Source organism: Ascaphus truei, chromosome 2 (genome assembly GCF_040206685.1).
Source record: "Ascaphus truei isolate aAscTru1 chromosome 2, aAscTru1.hap1, whole genome shotgun sequence".
In the NCBI taxonomy this organism is placed as follows: Eukaryota; Metazoa; Chordata; class Amphibia; order Anura; family Ascaphidae; genus Ascaphus; species Ascaphus truei.
In genome coordinates, this window is record NC_134484.1 from 12,884,406 (window position 1) to 12,909,615 (window position 25,210).

A 25,210-nucleotide genomic window follows, 5' to 3' on the forward strand; every position below is an offset into this window, starting at 1 on the left:
TTAGAAATTTAGTCCCACGCATTTAGTGCTGCGCCAATAAGTGGGGTGCTCGTACAGACCTCTAGGTTGATCTGTCTTCCATGGAGCCTCATTTGTATCTATTTCTTTGCAATAATTATTTTCAATTTCCACCCAGAGTTTATTTTTAATACTCTTGCAACCTTACATTTAGTTGGAGATACCCCGATCGCCTGTACCGGTTCCGGGGGTTTGGGCATATACCGTGGGGGACTCCCCCTAAACCAGGGACCCCTGACTATACCCGGGATACACAAATCCCTATGCCCCTTTTTACCTTTCTGGTCTGTGCTGAAGCAGACTCCTGGTGGGGAGCTGCAAGAAAGCTTTCAGGGTAGGAGTTTAACCGGAGCATTGTGCTTCAATGTATCCAAGAATCTTACCTGATTCCCGTTTACATCTTTGGGGTATCCCGTAACTCGGGAACCCCGCTACATAGCCACAATCTGTAAAGACTTTCTCTGTCAAACCCACCCTGAAACTCATAGCCTAGCAATCTCTGCTTGCTGGCGCTCCTGGAAAGGGATAAACATGAAAATTCTTTGTCGCATATTTTCACACAATACAGTACATATACAACGGCCAGGTCCAAGAGCTGACACTCTAGGACCCCACCACGTGACTCAGGGGCAACCAAGAGGACTTGACCTTTATTAGTGAGCATGGTTACCCCCTCACCGTCACAAAGGTTACCTTAGCAGTGAAGTTTCGCTTCTCTGTGATCCGCCAATACGGCAGTACTGAGAAGGGGGCCGTAATGTCTGCGCATGCGCAGAAGGGGGAGCGGCCGAGGTCCTGCATGCACAGAAGGGGGAGCGGCCGACGTCGCGCATGCGCAGGAGGGGTAGGAAAGACGGAAAATGGACGGTGGACATAGCAAATGCTATGTTTACGCTTTTTGGCAATTTTCGCTTTCCGGGGGCGACCTAGAACGGAGTCCGCCGTATGAGTGGGGCCCTACTGTATATCCACAGCGTTGCGTAGTTCAGACCTCCAAACTGACAGTCTGATGGTCGGACATAAAAGTACTTAGTCAATAATCTCCGTTATATCGATAATTTCGCATATAATTATAATCGTTACTCTTCTTCAATCACAACACTTCCCTGTTTCATCCTGCAGGCTTCTTCTGTCCCTGTTCTGCTGACCGTTATCGTTGGTATTTCTGTTCTTCTTACTGCCCACGTCAACCCATTGCTGTCCTCTCCGCTCTGGGTGGAATCGGGTGGTTCCTGGTGTCGCGGAGTCCTGCGATTCTTTACTGTTGTGGGTCCTGGAATATTAATTATTTCAAAAAAATTAGTGGGGTTTTATCCGTATCTGAGGAAGGAACCTTTCCCATTTTGTAGTAGAACGATCAGTTTGGTGGGAAATCCCCATTTGTATCTCACGTTGGCTTTTTGAAGCTGCACGGTAATTTCCCTCATTTCTGTACGTTGCTGCAGGGTTAACGTGGAGGGATCGTTATACAGCTGGATCTTGGCTCCCTCAAACTCTATGTAGCGGGGTTCCCTTACCCTGCCTCTGGGTCGGGTAACCGCTCCGGGTCAGGCAGCGGCCATTTTGAAAAGACATCGCGCATGAGCGAGGCTCGGCGCATGTACAGGACGCGATAGTGCGGTGGCCATCTTGCAGGTGGCGCCGCAGGGTATATTGCGCATGCGCGAAGGCCCCGAACCGGAAGGGGAAAAGAGGATATACTCCGTGGATGACAGCCCATGAGTCAGTCGTGTGGGAGCCAGGACAGGAGTAGGTAGTGTCCAGGGAGCAAGTGGCTTCTTGGACTAGGCCTAGAATCTGCCCCTTAGGCCCTGAGCCAACCCAGTACAGTATTGTAGGGATGGCCCCAGATAGGGACCCTCCCATGAGTCGGTAGCAGCACTACTGCACCGGTGGATGGAGGCCCACGCAGTGACCTGAGGTCTGGGACCAGGCTGCAGGTTGCGAGACACTCCGGCTGGAGCTCACCCCACGTGGAGGACTTGACCCTTAGGCGAGAGGGGATTATTGTCGGAGGCCCCGCTACGTGGGACCTTCAGTCCAAGTCTACAAGCTGCACCTGCATACTGGAGTACCCAGGCAGGTACCCAACGTGCACCAACATCCACAGGGGGTAGCGCTACCTCACACTTAGTGGGATTGCTTGGACGGACATACGGTGTTATTGGTGCCACGGCACCCTCAGTACTTTGGGGGGGGGGGAAACACACAGGGGTACTGTGGTATTGTGTATTGCATTGTTGTATTATTGTGTGTACTACATTATTTACCTTACTGGGAACTCGGTATAGAAAGATATACCCGAGGCGGTGAACCGTGAGATATAGCTCCCAAGGAGCGGAGGCTTTTGCTTCCTGTAAGGCTCAAAGGTTTAGCAGCACATGTAATGGCCAGCGGTTTCCCTTAGAAGGGGAAATGGGGCTACATCTATATTGTGAATGCCTCTGGCCTTTTGCATAATGACCTTGTCAGTAAAGTCTTGCATTTTAATGACCCTCTCTCGGGGGATCTGATGATCTTGTTCTATGCGCTCTGTGTGCCCTGTCCATCTTTCAGGTCCGTTCCTGTGATTCATCAGTCAGGGAGAATAGCTTTTGTAGGTATGGGACCAGCTCTTGGGGTCCTACCGTTTCGTGTATACCCCTAATTCTTATGTTGGAGCGTCTCCCTCTACCAGGTCCTCTTTATGTAGGTGCATATTTTCATAGTCTCTTCCTGCTCCTGTACTTTGAGTTACATACTCCAGAACTGTTGAGACTGTTCCGGCTTCTTTTTCCAGCTCATCCACCTTATCTCCCAAAGTAGTAAGGCCTTTTTAATCTCAGACAGTTCGGTTTTAAGCATAAGCGTCAGGTCTGTCAGCAGCTTTTGTATATCTTTTTTTTGTTGTTGCTAAATTCGTCATGTCTGTGGCATATTCTGCCTGGCCTTCAGTAATTCGGGTTCCCTTTCTGTCCCTTGCCTCGGTGAGCCTTGCGGAGAGCCACCGGAACCTTTTTGGAGTGTGCTTTAGCTGCTGCAGCCTTTTTTTTTTTTTGCAGTGGGCATTCTCCACAGGTCTAATAGAAAAAACAAGGCATATAACCCTGGTAAAACGCTGCACCACGAAAATCAAAGAAGCAAAAGGGAGAGAATAAAAACTAATGTGCAAAAAAAAAAAAAAAAAAGAAGAAGATTACATGGACATGTTTCGGCAAAAATTGGCTTTATCAAAGTGCAGCGCTTTACATGGGCTATATGTCTTGTTTTTTCTATTTGGTACCTTTCCTAAACGTTTTTGCACACAGAGGCTTCCAGAGGATTCAAACTTCAAGGATATTTTACCCTGCAAGTGAAGAATGACCCTGTAAACCGAAGTTAAGAAAACTCCTATGGTTGTGCTTCTCATTAGGGAGTGACACAGAATATTTATTCAATCATCTGTGAGTATTACTCCAATTATTGCTGGACTTATAATTTGTACATATATATATATGTGTGTATGTATATATATATATGTATGTATGTATGTATATATATATATGTATATATATATATGTCATCTGACTGCAGTTCAATGCTAAATCCTCTTAAGAGTAAATTTATCACGTCAAGTCTTGCAAAACGGGTTTTTCCTCAGCCTCTTTTTCCTATTGAATTGCGTTATTGAAAGGATTCAGGATTTTCTATGGTGAATTGCTTTCTTTTTTAGTGTGTCCCATCTGTTAGAGCCCCAGCCACCTTCCCTATTGAGGGTAATCTCATTCTCTACAGTTCTGCTGCTGGCTTGCGTGTCTATTTTGTTTTATTTCGCTTTTGGCCAGATTAAGTTGATGCAGTAAGTGTATAGCTATGTGTGTATTTGTTTGGCTCATGTAGTGCTCCCCTGTGGTCACAGTACCTCATTTAGACAGATGTCCCGTCCATTTCCTGCCACATCTACCCTGGGCTCCCTTACTGCTCAATTGCGCAGGTGGCAGCCATCGTAAGGCTGGGGCTGCTGAGCATGGGCCAGCCAGCTTGTCAGACCTCACTTCCATGTTCCTCAAGCAGTGCCTCCGGCCGGAGTAGTGCCTGCTGTGCCCCTCCATTCAGCAGAGTGCCTGCTCTGAAGAGGTGTATGGGGGCGGGGGGGGCGGGAGGACTTAACGGCCAAAACAAAATGGCCACCGCATGATCGATCCTGGCGGCACGGCCGCGAGCACCCGTTTTTCTCTCCCTCACCCCTCGGATGGTGGGGGGGGGAGGGCATCTAGGACCGGATAGCCCCGCAGCTCTTCCGCCCTGACAGAGCTCAGCAGACCTGCGTCTGCTTAGCTTCCTAGCTGTGCCCCAATAAACAAATTTTAAAGGTATAGCACCCCAATCATTTCTAAATAACAGGAACTGCTCTATTAGCCCTAAATAGGAAAACATTCTACAGCCTGATGGAGATACCCATTAACAAATAGGAAAAACAAAAATTGCATTATCAACTTGTAAGTTATTTTTGTTTCATAACCTGAAGCCCAGGAGGTCTTTTCAACTGGCGGCCCGTGGGCAAAAGCTAGGCCTCGGACTAAAGCTAGGCCTCAGACTAAAGCTAGGCCTCGGACTCTCAGCTGCCCAAGCAGCCAGTTTGAAATGAACAGGCGCAAAGTGCAATGTTTCACACAAACTCACTTTGTACTACACACTTTGTATTATGCATGATCTGATGTGTAATGTACTGTATATACATACAGTTGGGTCCGGAAATAATTGGACACTGATACAAGTTCTGTTATTTCGGCTGTGTACCAAAATAAATTCAAGTTACAGTTAAATAATGAATATGGGCTTAAAGTGCAGTCTATCAGCTTTAATTTGAGGGTATTCACATCCAAATTGGAGGAAGGGTTTAGGAATGACATCTCTTTAATATTGTATTGTATGTCTTTATTTATATAGCGCCATTAATGTACGGAGCGCTTCACAGTAGTAATACACGTGGTAATCAAATAAATAACAGAGCATGGGAATAAGTGCTTTAGACATAAAAGTTACATTAAGGAAGAGGAGTCCCTGCCCCGAGGAGCTCACAGTCTAATAGGTAGGGAGAACGTACAGAGACAGTAGGAGGGAGTTCTGGTAAGTGCGTCTGCAGGGGGCCAAGCTTTATGTATCGTGTTCAGAATATCCACAGTGCTATTCATACGCTTCTTTAAGCAAGTGTGTCTTAAGGTGGGTCTTAAGGGTGGATAGAGAGGGTGCTAGTCGGTACTGAGGGGAAGGGCATTCCAGAGGTGTGGGGCAGTCAGTGGAAAGGGTTTAAGGCGGGAGAGGGCTTTAGATACAAATGGGGTAGAAAGAAGACATTCTTGAGAAGAACGCAAGAGTCTGGATTGTGCATAACGAGAAATTAGGGCTGAGATGTAAGGAGGGGCAGAAGAGTGTCAAGCTTTAAAGGTGAGGAGAAGAATGGAGTGTGAGATGCGGGATTTGATCGGAAGCCAGGAGAGGGATTTCAGGAGGGGAGATGCTGAGACAGATCTAGGAAAGAGTACAGTGATTCTGGCAGCAGCGTTTAGGATAGATTGTAGGGGATACAGGTGAGAGGCAGGAAGGCCTTAATATGTAGCCCTCTCTTTTTCAAGGGACCAAAAGTAATTGGACAATTGACTCAAGCTGTTTCATGGACAGGTGTGGGCTATTACTTCGTTATTTCATCATCAATTAAGCAGGTAAAAGGTTTGGAGTTGATTCCAGTTGTGGCATTCGCATTTGGAAGCTTTTGCTGTGAACCCACAACATGCGGTCAAAGGAGCTCACAATGCAAGTGAAACAGGGCATCCTTAGGCAGCAAAAAAATAAATAAAAAATCCATCAGAGAGATAGCAGGAACATTAGGAGTGGCCAAATCAACAGTTTGGTACATTCTGAGAAAAAAAGAACGCACTGGTGAGCTCTGCAACACAAAAAAGCCTGGACGTCCACGGAAGACAACAGTGGTAGATGATCGTAGGATCCTTTCCATGGTAAAGAAAAACCCCTTCACAACATCCAGCCAGGTGAAGAACACTCTCCAGGAGGTAGGTATATCATTATCCAAGTCTACCATAAAGAGAAGACTTCGCCGAGAGCAAATACAGAGGGTTCACCACAAGGTGCAAACCATTCATAAGCCTCAAGAATAGAAATGCAAGATTAGACTTTGCCAAACAATATCTAAAAAAGCCAGTCCTGTTATGGAACAGCATTCTTTGGACAGATAAAACTAAGATCAACCTGTACCAGAATGATGGGAAGAAAAAAGTATGAAGGCTTGGAGCGGCTCATGATCCGAAGCATACCACATAATCTGTAAAACACGGTGGAGGCAGCGTGAGAGCATGGGCATGCATGGCTTACAATGGCATTGGGTCACTGGTGTTTATTGATGTGACAGAAGACAGAAGCAGCCGGATGAATTCTGAAGTGTATAGGGATATATTGTCTGCTCAGATTCAGCCAAATTCAGCGAAGTTGATTGGACGGCGCTTCACTTTACAGATGGACAATGACCCAAAACATACTGTGAAAGCAACCCAGGAGTTTTTTAAGGCAAAGAAGTGGAATATTCTGCAATGGGCGAGTCAATCACCTGATCTCAACCCGATCGAACATGCATTTCACTTGCTGAAGACAAAACTTAAGCCAGAAAGACCCACGTACAAACAACAACTGAAGACAGCTGCAGTAAAGGCCCGGCAAAGCATCACACAGGAGGAAACCCAGCGTTTGGTGATGTCCATGCGTTCCAGATTTCAAGCAGTCATTGCCTGCAAAGGATTCTCGACAAAGTATTAAAAATGAACATTTGATTTATGATTGTGTTAATTTGTCCAATTACATTTGAGCCCCTGAAATAAAGGGACTGTGTATGAAAATGGTTGCAATTCCTAAACGTTTCATACAATATTTTTGTTCAACCCCTTGAATTAAAGCTGAAAGTCTGCACTTCTATTGCATCTCCGTTGTTTCATTTCAAATCCATTGTGGGGGCGTACAGAGCCAAAATTTTGAAAATTGTGTCATTATCAAATTATTTCCGGACCCAACTGTATGTATTATACATACTTGCAAAATGTTTATAATTTTACATTTATATCTAAATGTACATAAACTGTTGCCCCAAAATAATAGTTGAGGCATTATATGTCAAATTAATGATTTGTATGTGTTAACGGATTATATGCCTGTTGTATGTATCGATATGTGACTGGATCAACAGTTGTATCTACAGTTATATATGAATATCTGGCACCAGGTCCCCATGGACCAAATTGGATTTCAAATGCAACAATTTCACCATCATTCAGATCTCTTTGATACTGATTTCTCATTAAAATATTACGGTCTGCAACTCGTGCAAAATCCCTGACAGCCATGATATCTGATTGAAATGTGTACCAACTCTATTATAAAGAGGAAATAGCATACACTTGTACTTTAAAGATTAAATGGGTAGCGTATAATTTATTACTTATTTGTACAACTCCCTGAGTATCAATCACGTTTGGGGCGCCAAATATTGTGGGTCAGGCCACACCCTCTTCTCCCAGGTAACGTCTTGCAATAAGTTATTTCCTGCTCTAAGCAGAAGCACTTTATCACAATTTCTTGCCCTGCAGAAAAATGGTCTCTCGCTCTTTTTTGTGTTAGGGTATTGTGAGAATATTAAGAGAGGTCACTCAGAGTTTGTATAAGATAAGGTTGTTGTTTATTGTAATACAACACAGTAACCAGAAACAAAATAAGCAAAATGCTAACAATCCAATCTATCTATGCAGAGATTTCAGTTATTCTTTGTATGCTGTCATACTCACGACCACAAAGGTATTATATGATATGTCATGCCAGTCTCGGTAGGTCTCCTCTCATGTGGCTCGCCACTCGGTTCTCATCTAACCTGGCATTATGCTAAGCTTTGTATCGCCCGTGTCATACGTCATTATTATCTGTGTGGCAATAACTCCCAAAAAAACTTGCAGAGTCTGCTAACTTGGTCTACTGGCATAGCAAATTAATCACAGGAGGTCTGCAGTCAAGCAACTTCTCCTTTACTGTAAGCTCATGCTTTCAGCGACATATGTTATAAAAACACCCTGGCTAATATTTCCTGGCAGTTCAAAGAAACTCTATTTGCAAACTTCTGAAAACTGGTATTATTTCCAAAGCAAGAAAATGTAGTTAGTATGCGACAGTATGCTCTAAGCTGTACTAAGACATTTATGCTATATATGTACCTGTGCTACCTGTAATCCATAACACTACTACTCTTAAATAATTTCTGATCTGGCCCTTTGGAGAGCTAGTTGAGTAGCCCTGGTGTAGTGGGTGCATCTGGCCACTTCTGTATGTATAACATGTTAAAGACCATGACCTTGGAAAGTCGGTTACAGGTAGAATAATGACGAGATATTCATATTCTGATTTTGTTGTACTATAAAAAAAGAGAAGATAAATTAGCATTTTGTATCATTTTTCCTAACTCTTGTTCCTACATGTAGTGCTCCCGCATGTTTCCTGGAACCCATTCAAAACTGTCTCAATAAAATAAGTGAAGTGCAAGACTACAAGTTTGCTGACTGCAAAAGAGAGCTGTATGTATAGATTTTTCTCATTTTCTCATTGCTGTATTAACCCTTGCAGTGTTTTTATGACTGAACATACGGTACAGTAGTTTGTGGACACATTAAAACTTAAACAAATAGTTGAAAACCAAACTTAATGTATTATCTTGTCTACTTTGCTAATCACCTACATGTAATCAATGAAATATATGACTACCATTAGTTCACTTAAAAGCCATGAGTGGGACGGCCCTTTTTAAGAACAACCTTTCCTGTTCATTTCCAGGCCACCTGTTACAGTCAGATTTGATGAGAACTGCAACAAGATTGCTGGTGGGAGTGAAGAGCATGAAAAAAGACAGTGCACCAAGACAAATCCCGAAGGGTTCGTAAGGGGGAGTGGGTTTAGGGGAAATTGAGTATTTGTAAAGTAACAAAAAACCCTTTGGACGAATGACACAAAGGTATTTTATGTAACTTACACGCTTATCAAAACCAGTGCTATCTACGTTTGACTAGCTACCTATGCCTTGTTCGTAAAGTAATTAAGGGCTTAATTTGTATTCTTTCTATGTGTATGACCTCAGCAGCCCCTATAAATGGACATTGGTTGGATTACGTTTACAATTTGACAGATGTTTTAGTGTGGGTGCAACAGAAGACGTTTCAGGCTGAATAAATAAGAACTTTTTATTAATGGACAAAGTAAAGTGGTTCAAGTTCTCAACGTCTGACACGATACTGTACTGTCTCAGTGAAGTCTCATGTCCCTGAGATCCTTGACAGATTATGGTACCCTTTCAAAGCACACTTAATTTCAGATTAAAGAGGGGTGAATGTGTTTCACAGCACTTTGATGTGATATATACTTATACAAATGTTACTCTTGAGGAGTGTATTCTCTAACTAATTGCCAACACTGTCTGCTCTACCGTACCTTCCATATTAAAGTGCAATTGGATAATAATGCACGTTGACAATACACATACAAATGAAGGAGTAACAGATTGTTTCTAACATTATTCTAATTTCCCTTATTTAGGCCAGAGACAGAAGGGCCAAAGATTAAAAATGAAAGTGAAGAGAGAAGCATTGACCAAGGCCCTGTAAGTGAACTTGATTATTTTCTGTGTTTTTCATGGTTTCGCACTAGTTTCTTAGACTGCAAACTTTTACCAGATGAACGAAGCAGTTGCACGTAAATAACCATACAATGCTTCACTTTTATATAAAAATATTGAAAGTACTGTAGAACAGAGCATAGCTTCAGTGGGCCTCAACTCCAGTTCTCAAGCCACCCCAACAAGTCAGATTTTCAGGATAGCCCTACTTCAGCATAGGTGGCTCAATCAGAGGCTCAGGTATGTATGTATGTATGTATGTATACCCACCCCGAAAATGTTTTAGTAAATCGAAATAAAATGTGTCAAAATAAATGTTCTTTAGATTTATTAGAAGGGCCCTTCATTTCCAAACCCTTCCATGTCTGCACATCAAATTTTTCTCGCCTAAAATCCCCCTCATCCCATCAGTCTCACCCTTGGATACTTCCTCCATTTTAAAAAGGCATTTCATTTTTAAGAATTGTTGAAAGCTGTTAATTTTTACATCTTATTAATAAAATGTGTTTGCAACGGAGGGAGTATCTAAGGCACGTTCTATAGTGCCGGGCGCGTGTTGCGCCGTGCGCGCCGATTTTTAGTTGGCTGACGTCAGTCAGCCTTTCTATACAAGGGCTGCGCGCGCACGGCAGGGAGAGGGGAGACGACAGACAGCGGCGAAGATGAAGAAATTCATCTTTTCGCGCCGTGTGTGTGTGTGTGTGTGTGTGTGTGTGTGTGTGTGTGTGTGTGTGTGTGTGTGTGTGTGTGTGTGTGTGTGTGTGTGTGTGTGTGTGTGTGTGTGTGTGTGTGTGTGTGTGTGTGTGTGTGTGTGTGTGTGTGTGTGTGTGTGTGTGTGTGTGTGTGTGTGTGTGTGTCTACACAAGTGTGGTAAAAATAAAAATTTTATTAATGTTTTTTTTAACAAATAATAAATTACATATAAATGCACACGCACACCCATACATATACACAAACACACATAAACACTGTATACTCGCACAATATACTCACACAGTATATACACGAACAGTATGCGGCACGCGCTTTAGCATAGGCACGCACGGCCGCATGCTGTATAGAATGGCCCTAAGGGTGAGAATGATGATGTTGGGGTGAGGGAAGCAGTGTAGGTGAGAGGGTGAAGTGCAGACATGGAAGGGGAGGAGGGATTGAGTCCCAAAGGGAGGCATGGGATGGAGGGGTTTAGATTCCCGTGAAGGGGAGGTTCAAAGGAGTTATGATCCTGGGGGGAGGGAAGTAGGGGGTTAAGGGTCCCTGGGGGAGGGTGGACAGTGGTTGAGGGTACAAAACGAGTAAGTAACATACGTTAACTACATTAAGAGAAAACACTGTAGTCCATCCGTGTCACTAACTTATGCTCCTAAACATCGTAAAGAAGCGTCAGAATAGCACTATACCTGTAAAGCAACGGTGATATAAAGTGACCTAATATCCTTATTTGTATGGCGGCACCCAAGATATACCCTATTTATCCTATATCCTTTAAACCTTTGAGTGCCAGTTGGCCGGGGCTCCGGAGTGGTCAGACACATGGCGACGTCACGGAGAGGAGTCCTCTTCCGTTTCCTCTGCCGGCCAGATCACGTTCAGTGCTCCACAGGAGCGCAGAGCACGATCTCCCCATGAAAGCAAGCTAAACACCCATGCCATGGCCTCTAAGTGTGATGTCATGGGACGCTCAATGGGCTAAATGTGGCACCACTTGGTAAAGAAGTGGATGGATGATGGAGACGTGTATAAGAAACGATGTGAGAACTATAAACTTTTTTTTGGATAAGTTGGTAAACAAGCATTTAACAGGGTTTCTCTTGGCTCCTCCCATTAATGTGCTGTGGCACTCGTGTCTATCACGTACTTAAGTAATAATCCCCTCAGAACAGGGCATTACTGGCCAGTAATGCCGTGTTCTGAGGGGATTATTACTTTTATAGGCTAAATGTAGGCTTTTTTCATAAAATAATAGACACTTTTGTAAAGATATTTAACTCGGAACTATGCTGATGCACCTGTGTAGGAAAAAGTAAAGTAGCAAATGAGGGGAGAGAGGTGGTTGGGGGAGGGGGGGAGGAGAAAGAGAGAAGTGAGGGGGGAGAGAGAGGCGAGTGGGGAAAAGGGGTGAGGGAGAGAAGTGGGGGGGGGGGCTGTGATATTAACTACAACTAAATAAAAAGGAAATACAAATTACCTTAGCACAGGCTATAGATGTGGTGAGAAATATTACTTTGTTGCAAGTAACAAAGTTACCAGTTGGGACACAGCAGCTTCTGACAGCACTAGCAGCTGAGAGGGAGACTGCTTATGCTGCCATGTTATGTGAGAGGGAGAGAGACTGCTTATGCTGCAGTGTTGTGTGAGAGGGAGAGAGACTGCTTATGCTGCCATGTTATGTGAGAGGGAGAGAGACTGCTTATGCTGCAGTGTTGTGTGAGAGGGAGAGAGACTGCTTATGCTGCCATGTTATGTGAGAGGGAGAGAGACTGCTTATGCTGCAGTGTTGTGTGAGAGGGAGAGAGACTGCTTATGCTGCCATGTTATGTGAGAGGGAGAGAGACTGCTTATGCTGCAGTGTTGTGTGAGAGGGAGAGAGACTGCTTATGCTGCCATGTTATGTGAGAGGGAGAGAGACTGCTTATGCTGCAGTGTTGTGTGAGAGGGAGAGACTGCTTATGCTGCAGTGTTGTGAGAGGGAGAGAGACTGCTTATGCTGCCATGTTGTGAGAGAGGGAGAGACTGCTTATCCTGCCGTGCTCAGTGAGGAGAGGAGCGGAGTTTTTGCCGGAGGCTCCCCCTGCATCTCTGAAAGGTGAGTTGGCAAGTTGTCAAAAATTCCCCATTACTGAATGAATAATGCCCGGAATTCTGACCAATCAGAGAGCAGGGATTTCAGTAATGCCCGGAATTTTACTGCTTTAGCCTTATCTTATTATGCCACCAGGAATATCTCTTGGGAACTACATGAATAAGCTGGATAGTGCAGGAGTGTACAGAACCCAACAGGCTCAATCAAAAGTGTGCAGTAGTCGTGTGTCCATATAGTTGGCTTTTGTGAATATGTGCTAATCGCCGTGAAAATAACGTCTGTTCTTGGTTTTGATAACCTTTAGTTATTAGCATGGAGATAATGGGCATCTGGGACTCAGTAAGTTCAACCCTGCATATTACTCTTATGATTAGGTGCTCACAGATTTTCTTTTTTTCTAAAATAAAAAAAAACGTTGGTGTCATAAGTTGTACAAATGTTCCGAGTTTTATTGTGTTCACGCCCAGTGTTTTCTCTGATAAAGGTTTTAGAGCAGCAGTGTAAAGAACGTCAAGGCGAATGTGTTGACAAGAGCACAGATGAGACTTCCCTAGTGGACTTGAGGTCAACTGGTAAAGCGGACAAAGTAATCCTGATGGTGGTTAGCTCGATGGGACAAGGTGATGTGAAACAAGCAGATGGTGGGAAGACTCTGGAACCCAAGAAGGCTGAGGATTGCAGTGTTGGGAAGGAAAGGGGAAAAGAATCGAGCCATGCCAAGAAGGTTGACGACAAACATCCAGAGAAGAAGGTAAAAGACAAACAAGAACTAGTCGGGGAGCCAGAAAGAAAGAGAGCAAAAGAGCATATAGACGAGACAAAGAAAAAAGGAATATCTGAAAGGAGAGATGAGGAGAAAAAAAATGACCCAAAAGGAGTGGGGGACAAGATAGTAGAAAAAACAGGAGACCTGAAAACCAAGGGGAAAGAAAACAAGGAGTCTAAAAGTGAGCAGAAAAAAATGTTAGAAAATGGAAGCACCACAGAGGTAACCGAAGACACCGGAAAAGTGCAGGATCCAATGAAGAAGAAAGACGGAGGTGACGTGAAGCCTAAGGATAAAGGGCCTGGTGTAGTAACACTCGACGACAAGAGCAAGTCGAAAGAGCAAGCGCGAAAAGGCAAGACACTGGAGAAAGGTGGAGTCAAGGTAGAAAAGGATCATCGAAAGGGGATCAGGGCGCCTGAAAGTGAACACAAAGGGAGTGGAGGGAAAGGTAGTAACAAGGATCGAACACACGACACCGTAAAGACACTGCATACAACCGAGAAAATGGATAGACATAAGAAACCTGTTGATGAGCGGAAGGAAAAAAGTTCTGACACCAAAACAACTGATGGGAAGGCCAAAGAAAAGACAAGTGAAGAGAAGCTAAAGGAGAAAGGGGGCTTGAAAAAGAAGGCGGAAAATAAAGAGAAGAGGGAAAAGGATATCAAAAACAAAGAGAAAGATGTGAAGACAGAAAAAAGAAAGGAACACACAAAAGACAAGAGCCAATCAAAAGGGGTAAAGCGGGAACAAGAGCACAAGGTCAAAAAGGAATCGGACCCAGCAAGCAAGAAATCCAAGAAGGATCCTGAGAAAAGCGAGGGGAAGGACCAGGTTAAAGCAAAGAGAGACACGGTCATCCGCAAAGAGGAGAGCAAAGAGAGAGTCCAACCAGGCAACCAGGGAGGCCGGTCCAGAAAACGGAAGAGTGAAGAAACGGGAGACACCAAAGCCAAGAAAACGAAAGAGGCCAAACAAAAGGAGGAAGACTCAAAGTGGAAATGGTGAGTAACATTTTAATCTTCACTAGTCGGCTAGTGTGTAATAAATCGGTGTGAAGTAGAGGAATTCGCGGTTTATTAGAAGTCAGTGGGGAAGAGTAGCAATGCCAATTGGCTTTTTATACTGTGTATTCCACTTGTGCGTCTACTTGAGTTCTTGTCCGAGTGGTTTTCTTCAGCTGGCAGCTAGGTATAGGATACGGAGTACAGTGTCTCCCTCGTACTTCAGTGGAAGCCTAAAAACTGCAGATAAAAAGCATCTAAGGGTTTGGTGGATAACTTGGCATGCAGTAAATTTCAAGTGTACTTGAAGTATGTAGCAGGATCTATGTATAGTCTGTGACGCCTCCTTTTGCCTTAATAGACCCAAAGTAAGATTAAAAAACAAAACAAAAGTATCATTCTGTGGTAAAAAGAATTTCAGATGCAAGTCAAAAATCATATTGCTTTTAATAAGATTTCTCCTTGACACACACTGTAGGTTTTGTGCCCCAGAATCGCACCACTTGTGCCTTGATCTATACAGATGTAGCCAATTTCCTTGCAGCTGGTGGTGCTCTGCAGCGGGGACACACCGCACCAGCGGGAGAATATGCCTTTTTTTTTTTAAATCGGCCGCCAGCGAGTGCTCCAGGGTTACCGCGCTGTTTCACCTACGACAGCGTGCCAGCGGTGCATAGATGTTGTCCATGTCTCTCTTTAAAAAAAAAAAAAAGTGCTTGTTAACCAAGGACCTACTTTGCCAAAAGCGCCCGGCCTGGGATTCTCCATGGGAAGCCAGCCGTGCGAGTCTAATGTGGCTGAAATCTGTTACAATGATTTGTAAATGGGTTTTAAAAGTATTTTCTGGAACAGGGGCGGCCATCTCCAGTCCTCAGGGGCCACCAGCAGGTCAGGTTTTCAGGAAATTCCTGCTTCGGCACAGGAGGCTCAAGCAGCCGAAGCAGGGATGTCCTGAAACCCTGACCGATTGGTGGCCGTTAAGGACTGGAGATGGCCGCCCCTGATCTAGAGGTTATTTACGTTGTACAGTATGCATTGGGAACGGTTTACTGTCGTCCTGCTGCTCTTGGTGCACCTTTACATGTAAGATGAGTGTTTATCGCGTAGGTGTAGAGGTTCACTTTTAGGACACAAGTTTTTGAGAAAGTGTGTTGCTGCTCTGGCACTCCACTTCGGCTAAAATATATATTTTTAACTCCTTATTTGTATTAATATGAGATCAGAGGATCCCCCAGAGCTGAACCGATCCATTTTTATCTTTGTGGACCCCCCTGGTTGCATACCGGTGAAGTTACCAGGTGTAAATCTCTCCACCCAGAAACAAAATGTCAGCCAAACCTCGGGCCAGTTAAGCCGCAACATCACCGGTTGCAGCTTCGTATTGGACGGCCTTATAAATCCCCTTTACAAAGCTAAAAGTAATACTGGTGACCACAACGGTAACGATCTCTGCAACCAGATGGGCCTCGGTACTGAATATAGTGCGGTCCAGCTCTGGCAGATGCTCCATTTGTAATCGTGTAAGAAAATCGGATGGGTTAAGTTTAACCCCTTAAGTCACCTAATGGCGCACACCGTTCATCATAAAGTGACATCGAAGAGGCCCTTATGATATGGCTGTTTGATAGTTAATTAGGGGCTTTTTGCAGTCAGCGCGGCATTGGCCGGAACCCAGAAAGGATCACGTGATCTCTCCGAAGAGCGGTCACATGATCTGTCCATGCTGGAGCATCCATTTCCATGGAGGGGTGGGAGGGGGCAGGGAGAGGAGGTGGGAGGTCAATGGCACTGAATGTGTTAATTATCGGGGATTGCTGCTTCAAACAATTTGCCTGAAAGGTTTCCTTGAGATAAAAATATATGAAAAATAAAGTGTTTACTTTTTAAGATCTAAACTGATGTGGATGGGATGCAGAAATAGAGGGGGAATGGGAATAGGAGAAGGGGCCTGCCTATCGGGGCCTGCCCCTCTCTATATTATTCATGGAGATTGCTATACCTAAAAAATTACAGACGAAAGGGATCTGAGAAATGAATTTGAATATCCGTTAAAGCTGCAGTTCAGTCAATATCCTGCATGTGTGGTTTTTTTAATAAATCAGTTCTGTAGTAAGAAATAATACTTTTAGCATTTTCTGTTTTTAAAAAAACAACTTTGAAAGACCAATTTTCTTGTATTCTATTTTAACAAGCATTTGCTAAGGCACTGCCCCTTCATGTCCTGTCACAAACCCAGGCACACCCCTTTGTCAGCACTGCCCTCCCTCTCTCTAAACGTGCACTAGCATCTGGTCACATGATCTTCCTCATAGAGTACATTCAAGGAAGCTGGAGAAAAGGGATCAGCCATGCATAGCAGCTTGGATAGGCGATTTCAAACTTATATTACAGTGTTTATTCCATTCATTGCACGTGTATATAATGTAAAATTGTAATAATTCCATTTATAGCAAATGTGTATATGTGAATATTATTTAGATGTATATGTATGTTACTGAAATGTGGAGTGAGTGTGTAGGTAAATACACACAATACACTTCCACTGCATATATATATATATATATATATATATATATATATATATATATATATATATATATATATATATATATATATATAATATATATATATTATATATGTATGTATATGTGAAGTTATGTGAGTAAAAAAGTGACAAAAACCCTCCATAGCAAGGCAAATAGCAAATGGAAATATTACTGTATGCTCATTTGTATGTATATATATATTTATATACACACACACTTCAAATACGGATAGTGATTCACGTAAATGATATATATATTCACTTTCTGGGAGTATAAGAGTGACTGTCCTGTTGTTCCTTTTTTTTGTATCCATCATTGAATGGTATGCACCCTCTCTTTACGTTTATTTTATACTAGCTGAGAGACCCGGCGTTGCCCGGGATGTAATGTTCCCGCTCCTCTCTCTCTCCTCACCCCTCCCCCTCTCTCTGTTTGTCCCCCATTCACATCAATCCAGTTCCCCCCCCTCCCTCCTTTACAGCTTCATGCAGTGTGTGTGCGTCAGTCATTGTGTGTGCGTCAGTCAGTGTGTGTGCGCGCGCGTCAGTGAGTCTGACGCAGAAACACAAACACACACACACAGACTGACTGACGCACACACACACAGTCAGTGCATGTGCATGTGTGCCTCAGTCAGTCAGTGTGTGCGTGCGGCAGTCAGTCAGTCATTCAGTCAGTGTGTGTGTGTGCGTGCGTGGGTGTGGGGGTGTGCGCGCGCGTCAGTAAGTGTGTGTGTGTCAGTCAGTGTGTGTGTGTGTGACAGTCAGTGTGTGCGTGTGTGTGTGCCTCAGTCAGTCAGTGCGTGCGTGCGTGCGGCAGTCAGTCAGTCATTCAATCAGTGTGTGTGTGTGCGTGCGTGGGTGTGGTGGTGTGCGCGCGCGCATCAGTAAGTGTGTGTGTGTGTGTCAGTCAGTCAGTGTGTGTGTCAGTGTGTGTGTGTGTCAGTCAGTGTGTCAGTGTGTGTGTGTCAGTGTGTGTGTGTCTCAGTGTGTGTTTGTGTCAGTGTGTGTGTGTGTGTTTCTGTCAGTGTGTGTGTGTGTGTGTTTGTGCAGCAGTCAGGGTGTGTGCGTGCGTCAGTCAGGGTGTGTGCGTGCGTCAGTCAAAGGGCAGGTGTGGGGGGGGTGAAGGGCAGGGGTAGGGGGGGTGAAGGGCAGGGGTAGCGGTGGGTGAAGGGCATGGGTAGGGGTGGGTGAAGGGCAGGGGTAGGGGTGGGTGAAGGGCAGGGGTAGTAGGGGGGGTGAAGGGCAGGGGTAGAGGGGGGTGAAGGGCAGGGGTAGGGGGGGTGAAGGGCAGGGGGGGTGAAGGGCAGCGGTAGGGGGGGAGAAGGGCAGGGGTAGGGGGGGTGAAGGACAGGGGTAGGGGGTGGGTGGGGTGAAAGTGAGGCACAAATTGTTGGCAGGAGTAAAATGTCCCTACACACACACACACACACACAACGGGAGTGAGAGGTGGTGGAGAGTGGGACTGGCGCAGATCCGAGGCTGCTTGGCCCCCCAGCGGCCGGGGAGTTAGCGGCCGGGGGGGTAAGGGAGCGGGCGGGGGGGGGGGTAAGGGAGCGTTGGCGGCTAGGTTTGGAGGGCCGCGCTTACCCCCTTTGTGAGTCCTGCCCCCACCACAGCTGTGCACGTACATGAGCACAAATGTATCAGTCGTTGCCAGGTCACATGATCTTCCCCCAGAACTGACAGAGCAGCAGCAGAAAAGGAGAGTAGCTCAGAATTAATTAATTAAACCTTATTACATTGCACGTGTGTAGTTAATGTTAAATATTAACAACTCATTTAAAATCAAATCTGTATATATAATACTGTAAACAATATGTATATTTAATTTTGTGTGTATGTGAATGTGTACAATTCAATGTGTTATTAAAATTAATAATGGCTTGTTCTTGTATAGCGCTGCTAGTTTTACATAGCACTTTACAGAGACATTTTGCAGGCACAGGGCCCTGCGGAGCTTAGGTGTGTATGTATGTGTTTGTATGATATAGATATATATGCACACGCACGCATATACATGCGCACGCGCACACATACTGCTGCGGCCGAGTTTATTCGAGCATTTGCCCGTTCTCGGCCGCAGCAGTAACCTGGCGCGCGCCGGAGGGTGCCGGGCGCGCGCCAAAGCAGCGGAAGAGCGCCCTCCGATCGGGGCGCTCTCCCTACCGCTGCCGGGTCCGCCGGGTCCCCCGGAACCCCCTGCCGCCGTCCCGCGATCGCGGGACACCAGGGCTCCCTCGGGGAGCCCTGGACGTGCGTGCAGGGGGCGCTGACACCCGATGACGCGTGACCGCGCATCGGTGACGCGCGGCACGCCGAGGGAGTGGGGCTAGCAAGCCGGGGCATCCCCCGGCTTGCGGAACTAGCCCTGCTAGGATAAAGTGTGTCGGTAGTGTACACGTGCACACAGATACATGCACACAGATACATGCACACACGTATACATGCGCACACGCACACATACATGCGCTCACGCACACATATACACTGTGTGTGCGCATGTTTATGTGCGTATATATTTATGGTATTGCTTGACCTGAGGAAGAGGAAAACTCTTGAAAGCTTGTCCCATGACACAAATTGTTGGTCCAAATAAAAAAAAGGTATCAATAAATACTGAAGAACATATATATATATATATATATATTTTTTTTTTAATATATATATACTGTATGTATATGTATGTATGGATATATAGCGAAGGTCAGCAGCCGGCAGCGGAGGGAGAGAAGGACGGCATCCTGCAGCGAAGCTCGACAGCGGCAGAGGACAGTAGCCGGCGGCGGAGGGAGAGAAGGACGGCATCCTGCAGCAAAGCTCGGCAGCGGCAGAGGACAGCAGTGGTGGCGGAGAGAGAGAAGGACGGCATCCTGCAGCGAAGCTCGGCAGCGGCAGAGGACAGCAGTGGTGGCGGAGGGAGAAGAGGACCATGTGAATGGGACAGGAGGGCGGTAGGGAGGAGTTACGCTGTAGCAGCGGCAGACACTGGAAGTCAGAGAATACTTCTGTCAGACCGCTTGTACAAATCACCCAAAAATCTACTGGCCCCAGTCCCACCTTTTAAAAAAAGAAATGGAATAAAATTCCTAGTCAGAACTAATAACATTTGTTTTTGACATAACAGTTTATTTATTGTATTACATTTATACTTTACTACAACTAGTCCTTGTTACTGTACATAGTTCCTTACTAATCTAGTAAAAAAAGCCAGATATAAGTGAGGGAGAGGGTGAGTGGGTGGGAGGGAGAGGGTGAGTGGGTGGGAGGGAGAGGGTGAGTGGGTGGGAGGGAGAGGGTGAGTGGGTGGGTGGGAGAGGGTGGGTGGGTGGGAGAGGGAGAGGGTGAGTGGGTGGGTGGGAGAGGGAGAGGGTGAGTGGGTGGGTGGGAGAGGGTGAGTGGGAGGGTGAGTGACTGGGTACTTGTGGTGACACACTAATATACACACACACACACACATATATACATACACACACACACATATATACACACACACACACACACACATATATATACACACGCACACACATATATATACACACACACACACATATATATACACACACACACACATATATATATATATATACACACACACACACACATATATATATATATACACACACACACACACACATATATATATATATATATATATATATACACACACAATCACCACCTTGCTGCCACCACTGCTCCGGGACACAACCCTCCTGCATCTCCCACGCGCACGGGCAGGGAGGCAGGCACAGGGAGCGGGGCAGAAGGGGGCACATCTCCCGCTCCCCCTCCCTTCCCCACCCCCCACAAGGCAGCGCAACCCCCCTGCATCTCCCGTGCGGGCAGGGAGGCAAGCACAGGGACCGGAGCAGAAGGGAGACACATTTCCCGCTCCCCCCTCCCTTCCCCACCCCCCACGGGGGCAGCGCAACCCCCCTGCATCTCCCGTGCGGGCAGGGAGGCAGACACAGGGACCGGAGCAGAAGGGGACACATCTCCCGCTCCCCCCTCCCCACTGGCGGCACAAGCCCCCTCCATCTCGCGCAGGCTGACAGCCACAGGGATCGGGCAGAAGGGGGCACCACACAGCGGCAGATCGGGAGCGAGCACACGTCACTGGGAGACTCATGAATATTCATGAGTCTTCCACTGACTGCCGGAGGCAAATTATAAACAAATGCCAGCTTTTATTATGTCACAAAAATTTCGCCGATCAATACATGGAGAACGGATTGACTGACAGCTATACAGTTCTTTAGGTAGATAGAGATTGCACACATGAAACTATTAAAGTAAAAAAATAAATTAAAAAAAAAAAAAAAAAAAAGACTGAACTGCAGCTTTAACCCGTAGTGGTGTGGGATACATTTGCCCCAGAACATTTAAACATCATTGTAGATGAGATACCATTATTATTATGGGTAGATTTAACCAAGTTGTACAGCTGAAAATATTAATTGATATATTTTTGAAAGCACTGCTTAGGGAAATATGACTACAATCAATTCTATTAGCAAGATCTTTGTTTTTAATTTTGCCAACAGCCCTTTGTATAGTATTTTTGCCTCAGGGGCGCGCAAACTTTCTGTGCTTCGCCTCCCCCCCCCCCTGCCTGCCAGCCCCTATGCTCGAGCCCTCCCCCGCCCCCCCCCCCCCCCATACCCAATATCCAGCGTCAAATGGCATGCGGGGTCACGTGACATCACGTCACATGACCCCCGACCCGCGTTGCCATGGCGATGCGGCGCCAAGGAAAGGTAGGTAAGTAAGTCTGCGGCGCCCCCCCCCCCCCCCCCCAGCCTAAATAATCTGTTTTTTCAGCTTCATCAATTAAAAATAACTTCAGCTTCCCTTTAATTCTCACTGGTATGCAATGCATGTGCTAATGTGCACCTGTGTCCTACTTCAGACACTACACCACATTGTAGGTTAAGAATATGTAAAAGACATATTGAAATGTGTCAAGGGACACCAACAGGTCAGGTTTTCAGGATATCCCTGCTTCAGCACAGGTTAAAGACTGAACCACCTGTGCTGAAGCAGGGATATCCTGAAGACCTGACCTGTTGGTGGCCCTGGGGAGTGGAGGGGCCACCCCTGGGCTAGAACATCTGCTACTGTAGGTCAGTTATAGGAGCTCATGAGCGTGTGCATTTTTATGGAGGTACCGACGCAGCCAGCAGTATCTGACGACTTGCCTTGGTAAATACTGGGGCTATCTCTCAGTAACACTGCAACATTTCTGTGAGATTCTGCGGGCAGACTAATGGCCCATCGGATTAACATAGCGGGGGGCCGTGCGGTCCCATTCACACTGATAGCCCCAGTATTTTCCCAGGCAAGTCCTGGGATACTGGTGGCTGCATCTATACTGTAAGTTTCACTGGCTGTCAGAATAGCGTGTGCGGGTTCAGTAGAATAGCGTGTGCGGGTTCAGTCAATGTCCGGAACCGAAAGATTTCTTTCTGACAGAAACCTAATAGGAGGAACACTTTGTTTTGGACTTAAATTATGGGCATTTTAGGGTGAAGGAGTTAACTCCTAGGCACACTAAACTAGCTACATAACTAGGGGAAGACAGGTTTGTTTAGAGAATTCAGATGTTCATTCAAAGCCAGAGGGAAAGGGTTAAAAGTATGCAGACACAAAGCTGCAGTCCTGATATCCAATAAAAAAAACTACACTTCCCAGGATGCCTCAGTGTTGCTGAGAGATTTCCCATAGCAATTTTTTTTTTCTTTTCTTATCACAAAACCTTTCCGGGTGAAAGGTCACCTGAGCTGCACACAGTTTTGACACGCTTTGAGAGCAGCATTGTGTCATGCAGCATTTTCTGTGCCGGTGTGTGTGTAATTGGCTCCCCTGTGTCACTGTCTGCTATGTTACAGCATGGCTGCAGACTGGTTTTAACGTTGTCTGTTAGGACGTGTATTGAGGAGCAGTTTGGATGGTGCTTCAATGCAATTTCTATCAAACACAAACTGCTTTGCACAGCAAGGACCAAAGCAACCTCTGCTAAAATGAGGTATGCGCTTTTAATTTCGTTTTTATGCAGGGCTATACATGATCAAACTATTTAGGTTTTCTTTTGTAGTAATTTTTGAGTTGTTGACTAACATGCGGTGTGTCCCTAAGACTTTACAGGATCAATGGTAGGGAGAGCAAGTGACTTGCTCAAGGTCAAAATGAGCTGGCTTTATCCATTTCCCTTAATTTATCATTTCTAATATTTCAACCTGCAATCTTCTGTGACTCTGAATGTCTCCTCACACACAGAGATAAATGCTTTGCAGTTCACTATAGCAGGAAATCTGCAGAGTGTGACAGTGTGAAGAGGGGGTGCATATTAAAGCAGCAAAACGTGAACATTTCTATTTGCTTAAAATCAGTTCTGCAGTATTGGTTAATATGGTCTGCATTTTTTTTAAACTCCTAATGCCATTTTAATGTTGTAATATACTTATCATCCTTTGCTACAGCAACCATATAGAAAGTTATATCCACTTCCTCTTTTGAAACAGGCTCTGGCACACCTTTTTGAGCTCTGCCCGTTAGCAACAAAGTATCAAGCAGATCTGTTGCTGTGTTCCAAACAGAAAACGGAATTACTCTGAAAGCTGTAACAATGTGTTAGTAATGTGTTACATATCTGCAGCACAGTTAGACGGCGGCCATTTCTTTAGGCACACGATCAGGATTTTTGAAGTGAAACTTCTCTGCAGGCACCTACAAAAATTTTGCTTGGACAAATCTACTTCATGTTAAGTTACGTCTTCCTCCTCGAATGGAAACGACCCACCCCCCCATAGTCTGTGTGTACATACATACACAAACAAACAAAAGGAATACATATAGAAGTGAAAATAGCAAAAAATCTTACAAATGTATCATCAAAAAAAAACAGAAGTGGAAAAGATGCAAGGTGTTTAAACATCGAACATATGAATTGTACACACATTAATATAATATAGTAACTAATGATTATAAAAAGAATAAAATGGGGTGTGACGAGCACGTGCCTTGTAAGTCAAACTGCTTTGCGTTTTGTCACTGAAACTGTTTATTTTTATGATTTACATTGAATTAAAGACTTTTGAGAGTAACGGCATTTGGATATTGTACAATCCAAAATATATCTCTTACTTTAGTTATGTCAATTATATCATGTGTTCCAAGCGATAGTATGGAAATTTCAACACAAAAATAAATTATACTCAAATCTTTCATTGAATTAAAAACATCAGCATCATAAAATAACATTTCTGTGACAAACACTGACAAGTTTCACATAAAATGCACGTGCTCAGCACACACTTTAAAAAAAAAAAAATGTAAGATTAAAACGAGCACCAAACGGTTGCCAGTTTAGGGAAGGATGTAGATATAGAAATTAGGGGGAATAAAGGTGGGATGTACAGATGCAGCGGCCGTTATCCGACCATTTCTCAAATTTGGTTTTCGAGATATCCACGAAATCTTTTCAAAATTTGCTGTGGCAGACTAATGGCCCATCAGATTCACACAGCAGGAGTCCCTGCAGTGTTAATCCTACGGGTTGTACCTGTCTGTAAGAGGCTGAATCAGTCACTCTACCTGCGCGCCTCTAACAGGCGATCGCGGGGGGTTTACTTAAGTAATAATCCCCGAAGAACAGGGCATTACTGGCCAATAAGACTGGCTGGAAGAGTTGAAGGCCCGAGGCGAAGCCGAGGGACTTTAACTCAGCCAGGGCATTATTGGCCAGTAATGCCCTGTTCTGAGGGGATTATTACTATTATAGGCCAAATGTAGGCTTTTTTCATAAATAATAGACACTTTTGTATAGTTAAATAGATTTTTTTTATTAAAATGGTAAATACATGAAACCACCTCTATATACTCTTACACTGCAGATATCTATATCCACACACTACCGCCCCCTCTGTGTGTGCACACACACACACACACACACACAGTACCTCTACACACACAGCAGCTCTACACACACAAGCACACCACACACACACACTGGAGCTCTAGATACACAACACAGCACCTCCTCTTCACTCACTACACAGCACCTCTACACACACACACACACACACACACACCAGCTCTACACACACAAACTCTGCTGCTACACACACGCTACACCCATAAACACTTCTACTGACACTGACACACACACACAGTAGCTCGCCACACACACACTCACACACAGCTCGCCACACACACACACCACAGCAGCTCTACACACACAAACTCTGCTGCTACACACACATGCTACACCCATAAACACTGCTGCTGACACTGACACACAAACACACAAACACACACACACACACACACAGTAGCTCTATACACACACTCACATCTGCTCTACACACACACACAAACTACTGCTACACATAGCACAACA

At 45.0% G+C, this 25,210-nt stretch overlaps 1 protein-coding gene across 8 annotated transcripts in view; it reads left to right on the plus strand.

Annotated features, from left to right (window-relative positions):
• Positions 1-25,210, plus strand: part of TOP1MT (DNA topoisomerase I mitochondrial) — a 75,784-nt gene that overhangs the window by 17,146 nt on the left and 33,428 nt on the right. For 7 of the 8 annotated variants that reach the window (XM_075581400.1, XM_075581409.1, XM_075581430.1 and 4 more), the window contains 4 exons: positions 8,508-8,600; positions 8,857-8,955; positions 9,613-9,676; positions 12,979-14,267. In XM_075581400.1, coding sequence (XP_075437515.1) covers positions 8,508-8,600; positions 8,857-8,955; positions 9,613-9,676; positions 12,979-14,267 — 1,545 coding nt within the window. Of the gene's footprint in view, positions 1-8,507; positions 8,601-8,856; positions 8,956-9,612; positions 9,677-12,978; positions 14,268-22,603; positions 22,838-25,210 lie in introns of those variants that run through there. The other variant, XM_075581444.1, reaches the window with a different exon arrangement.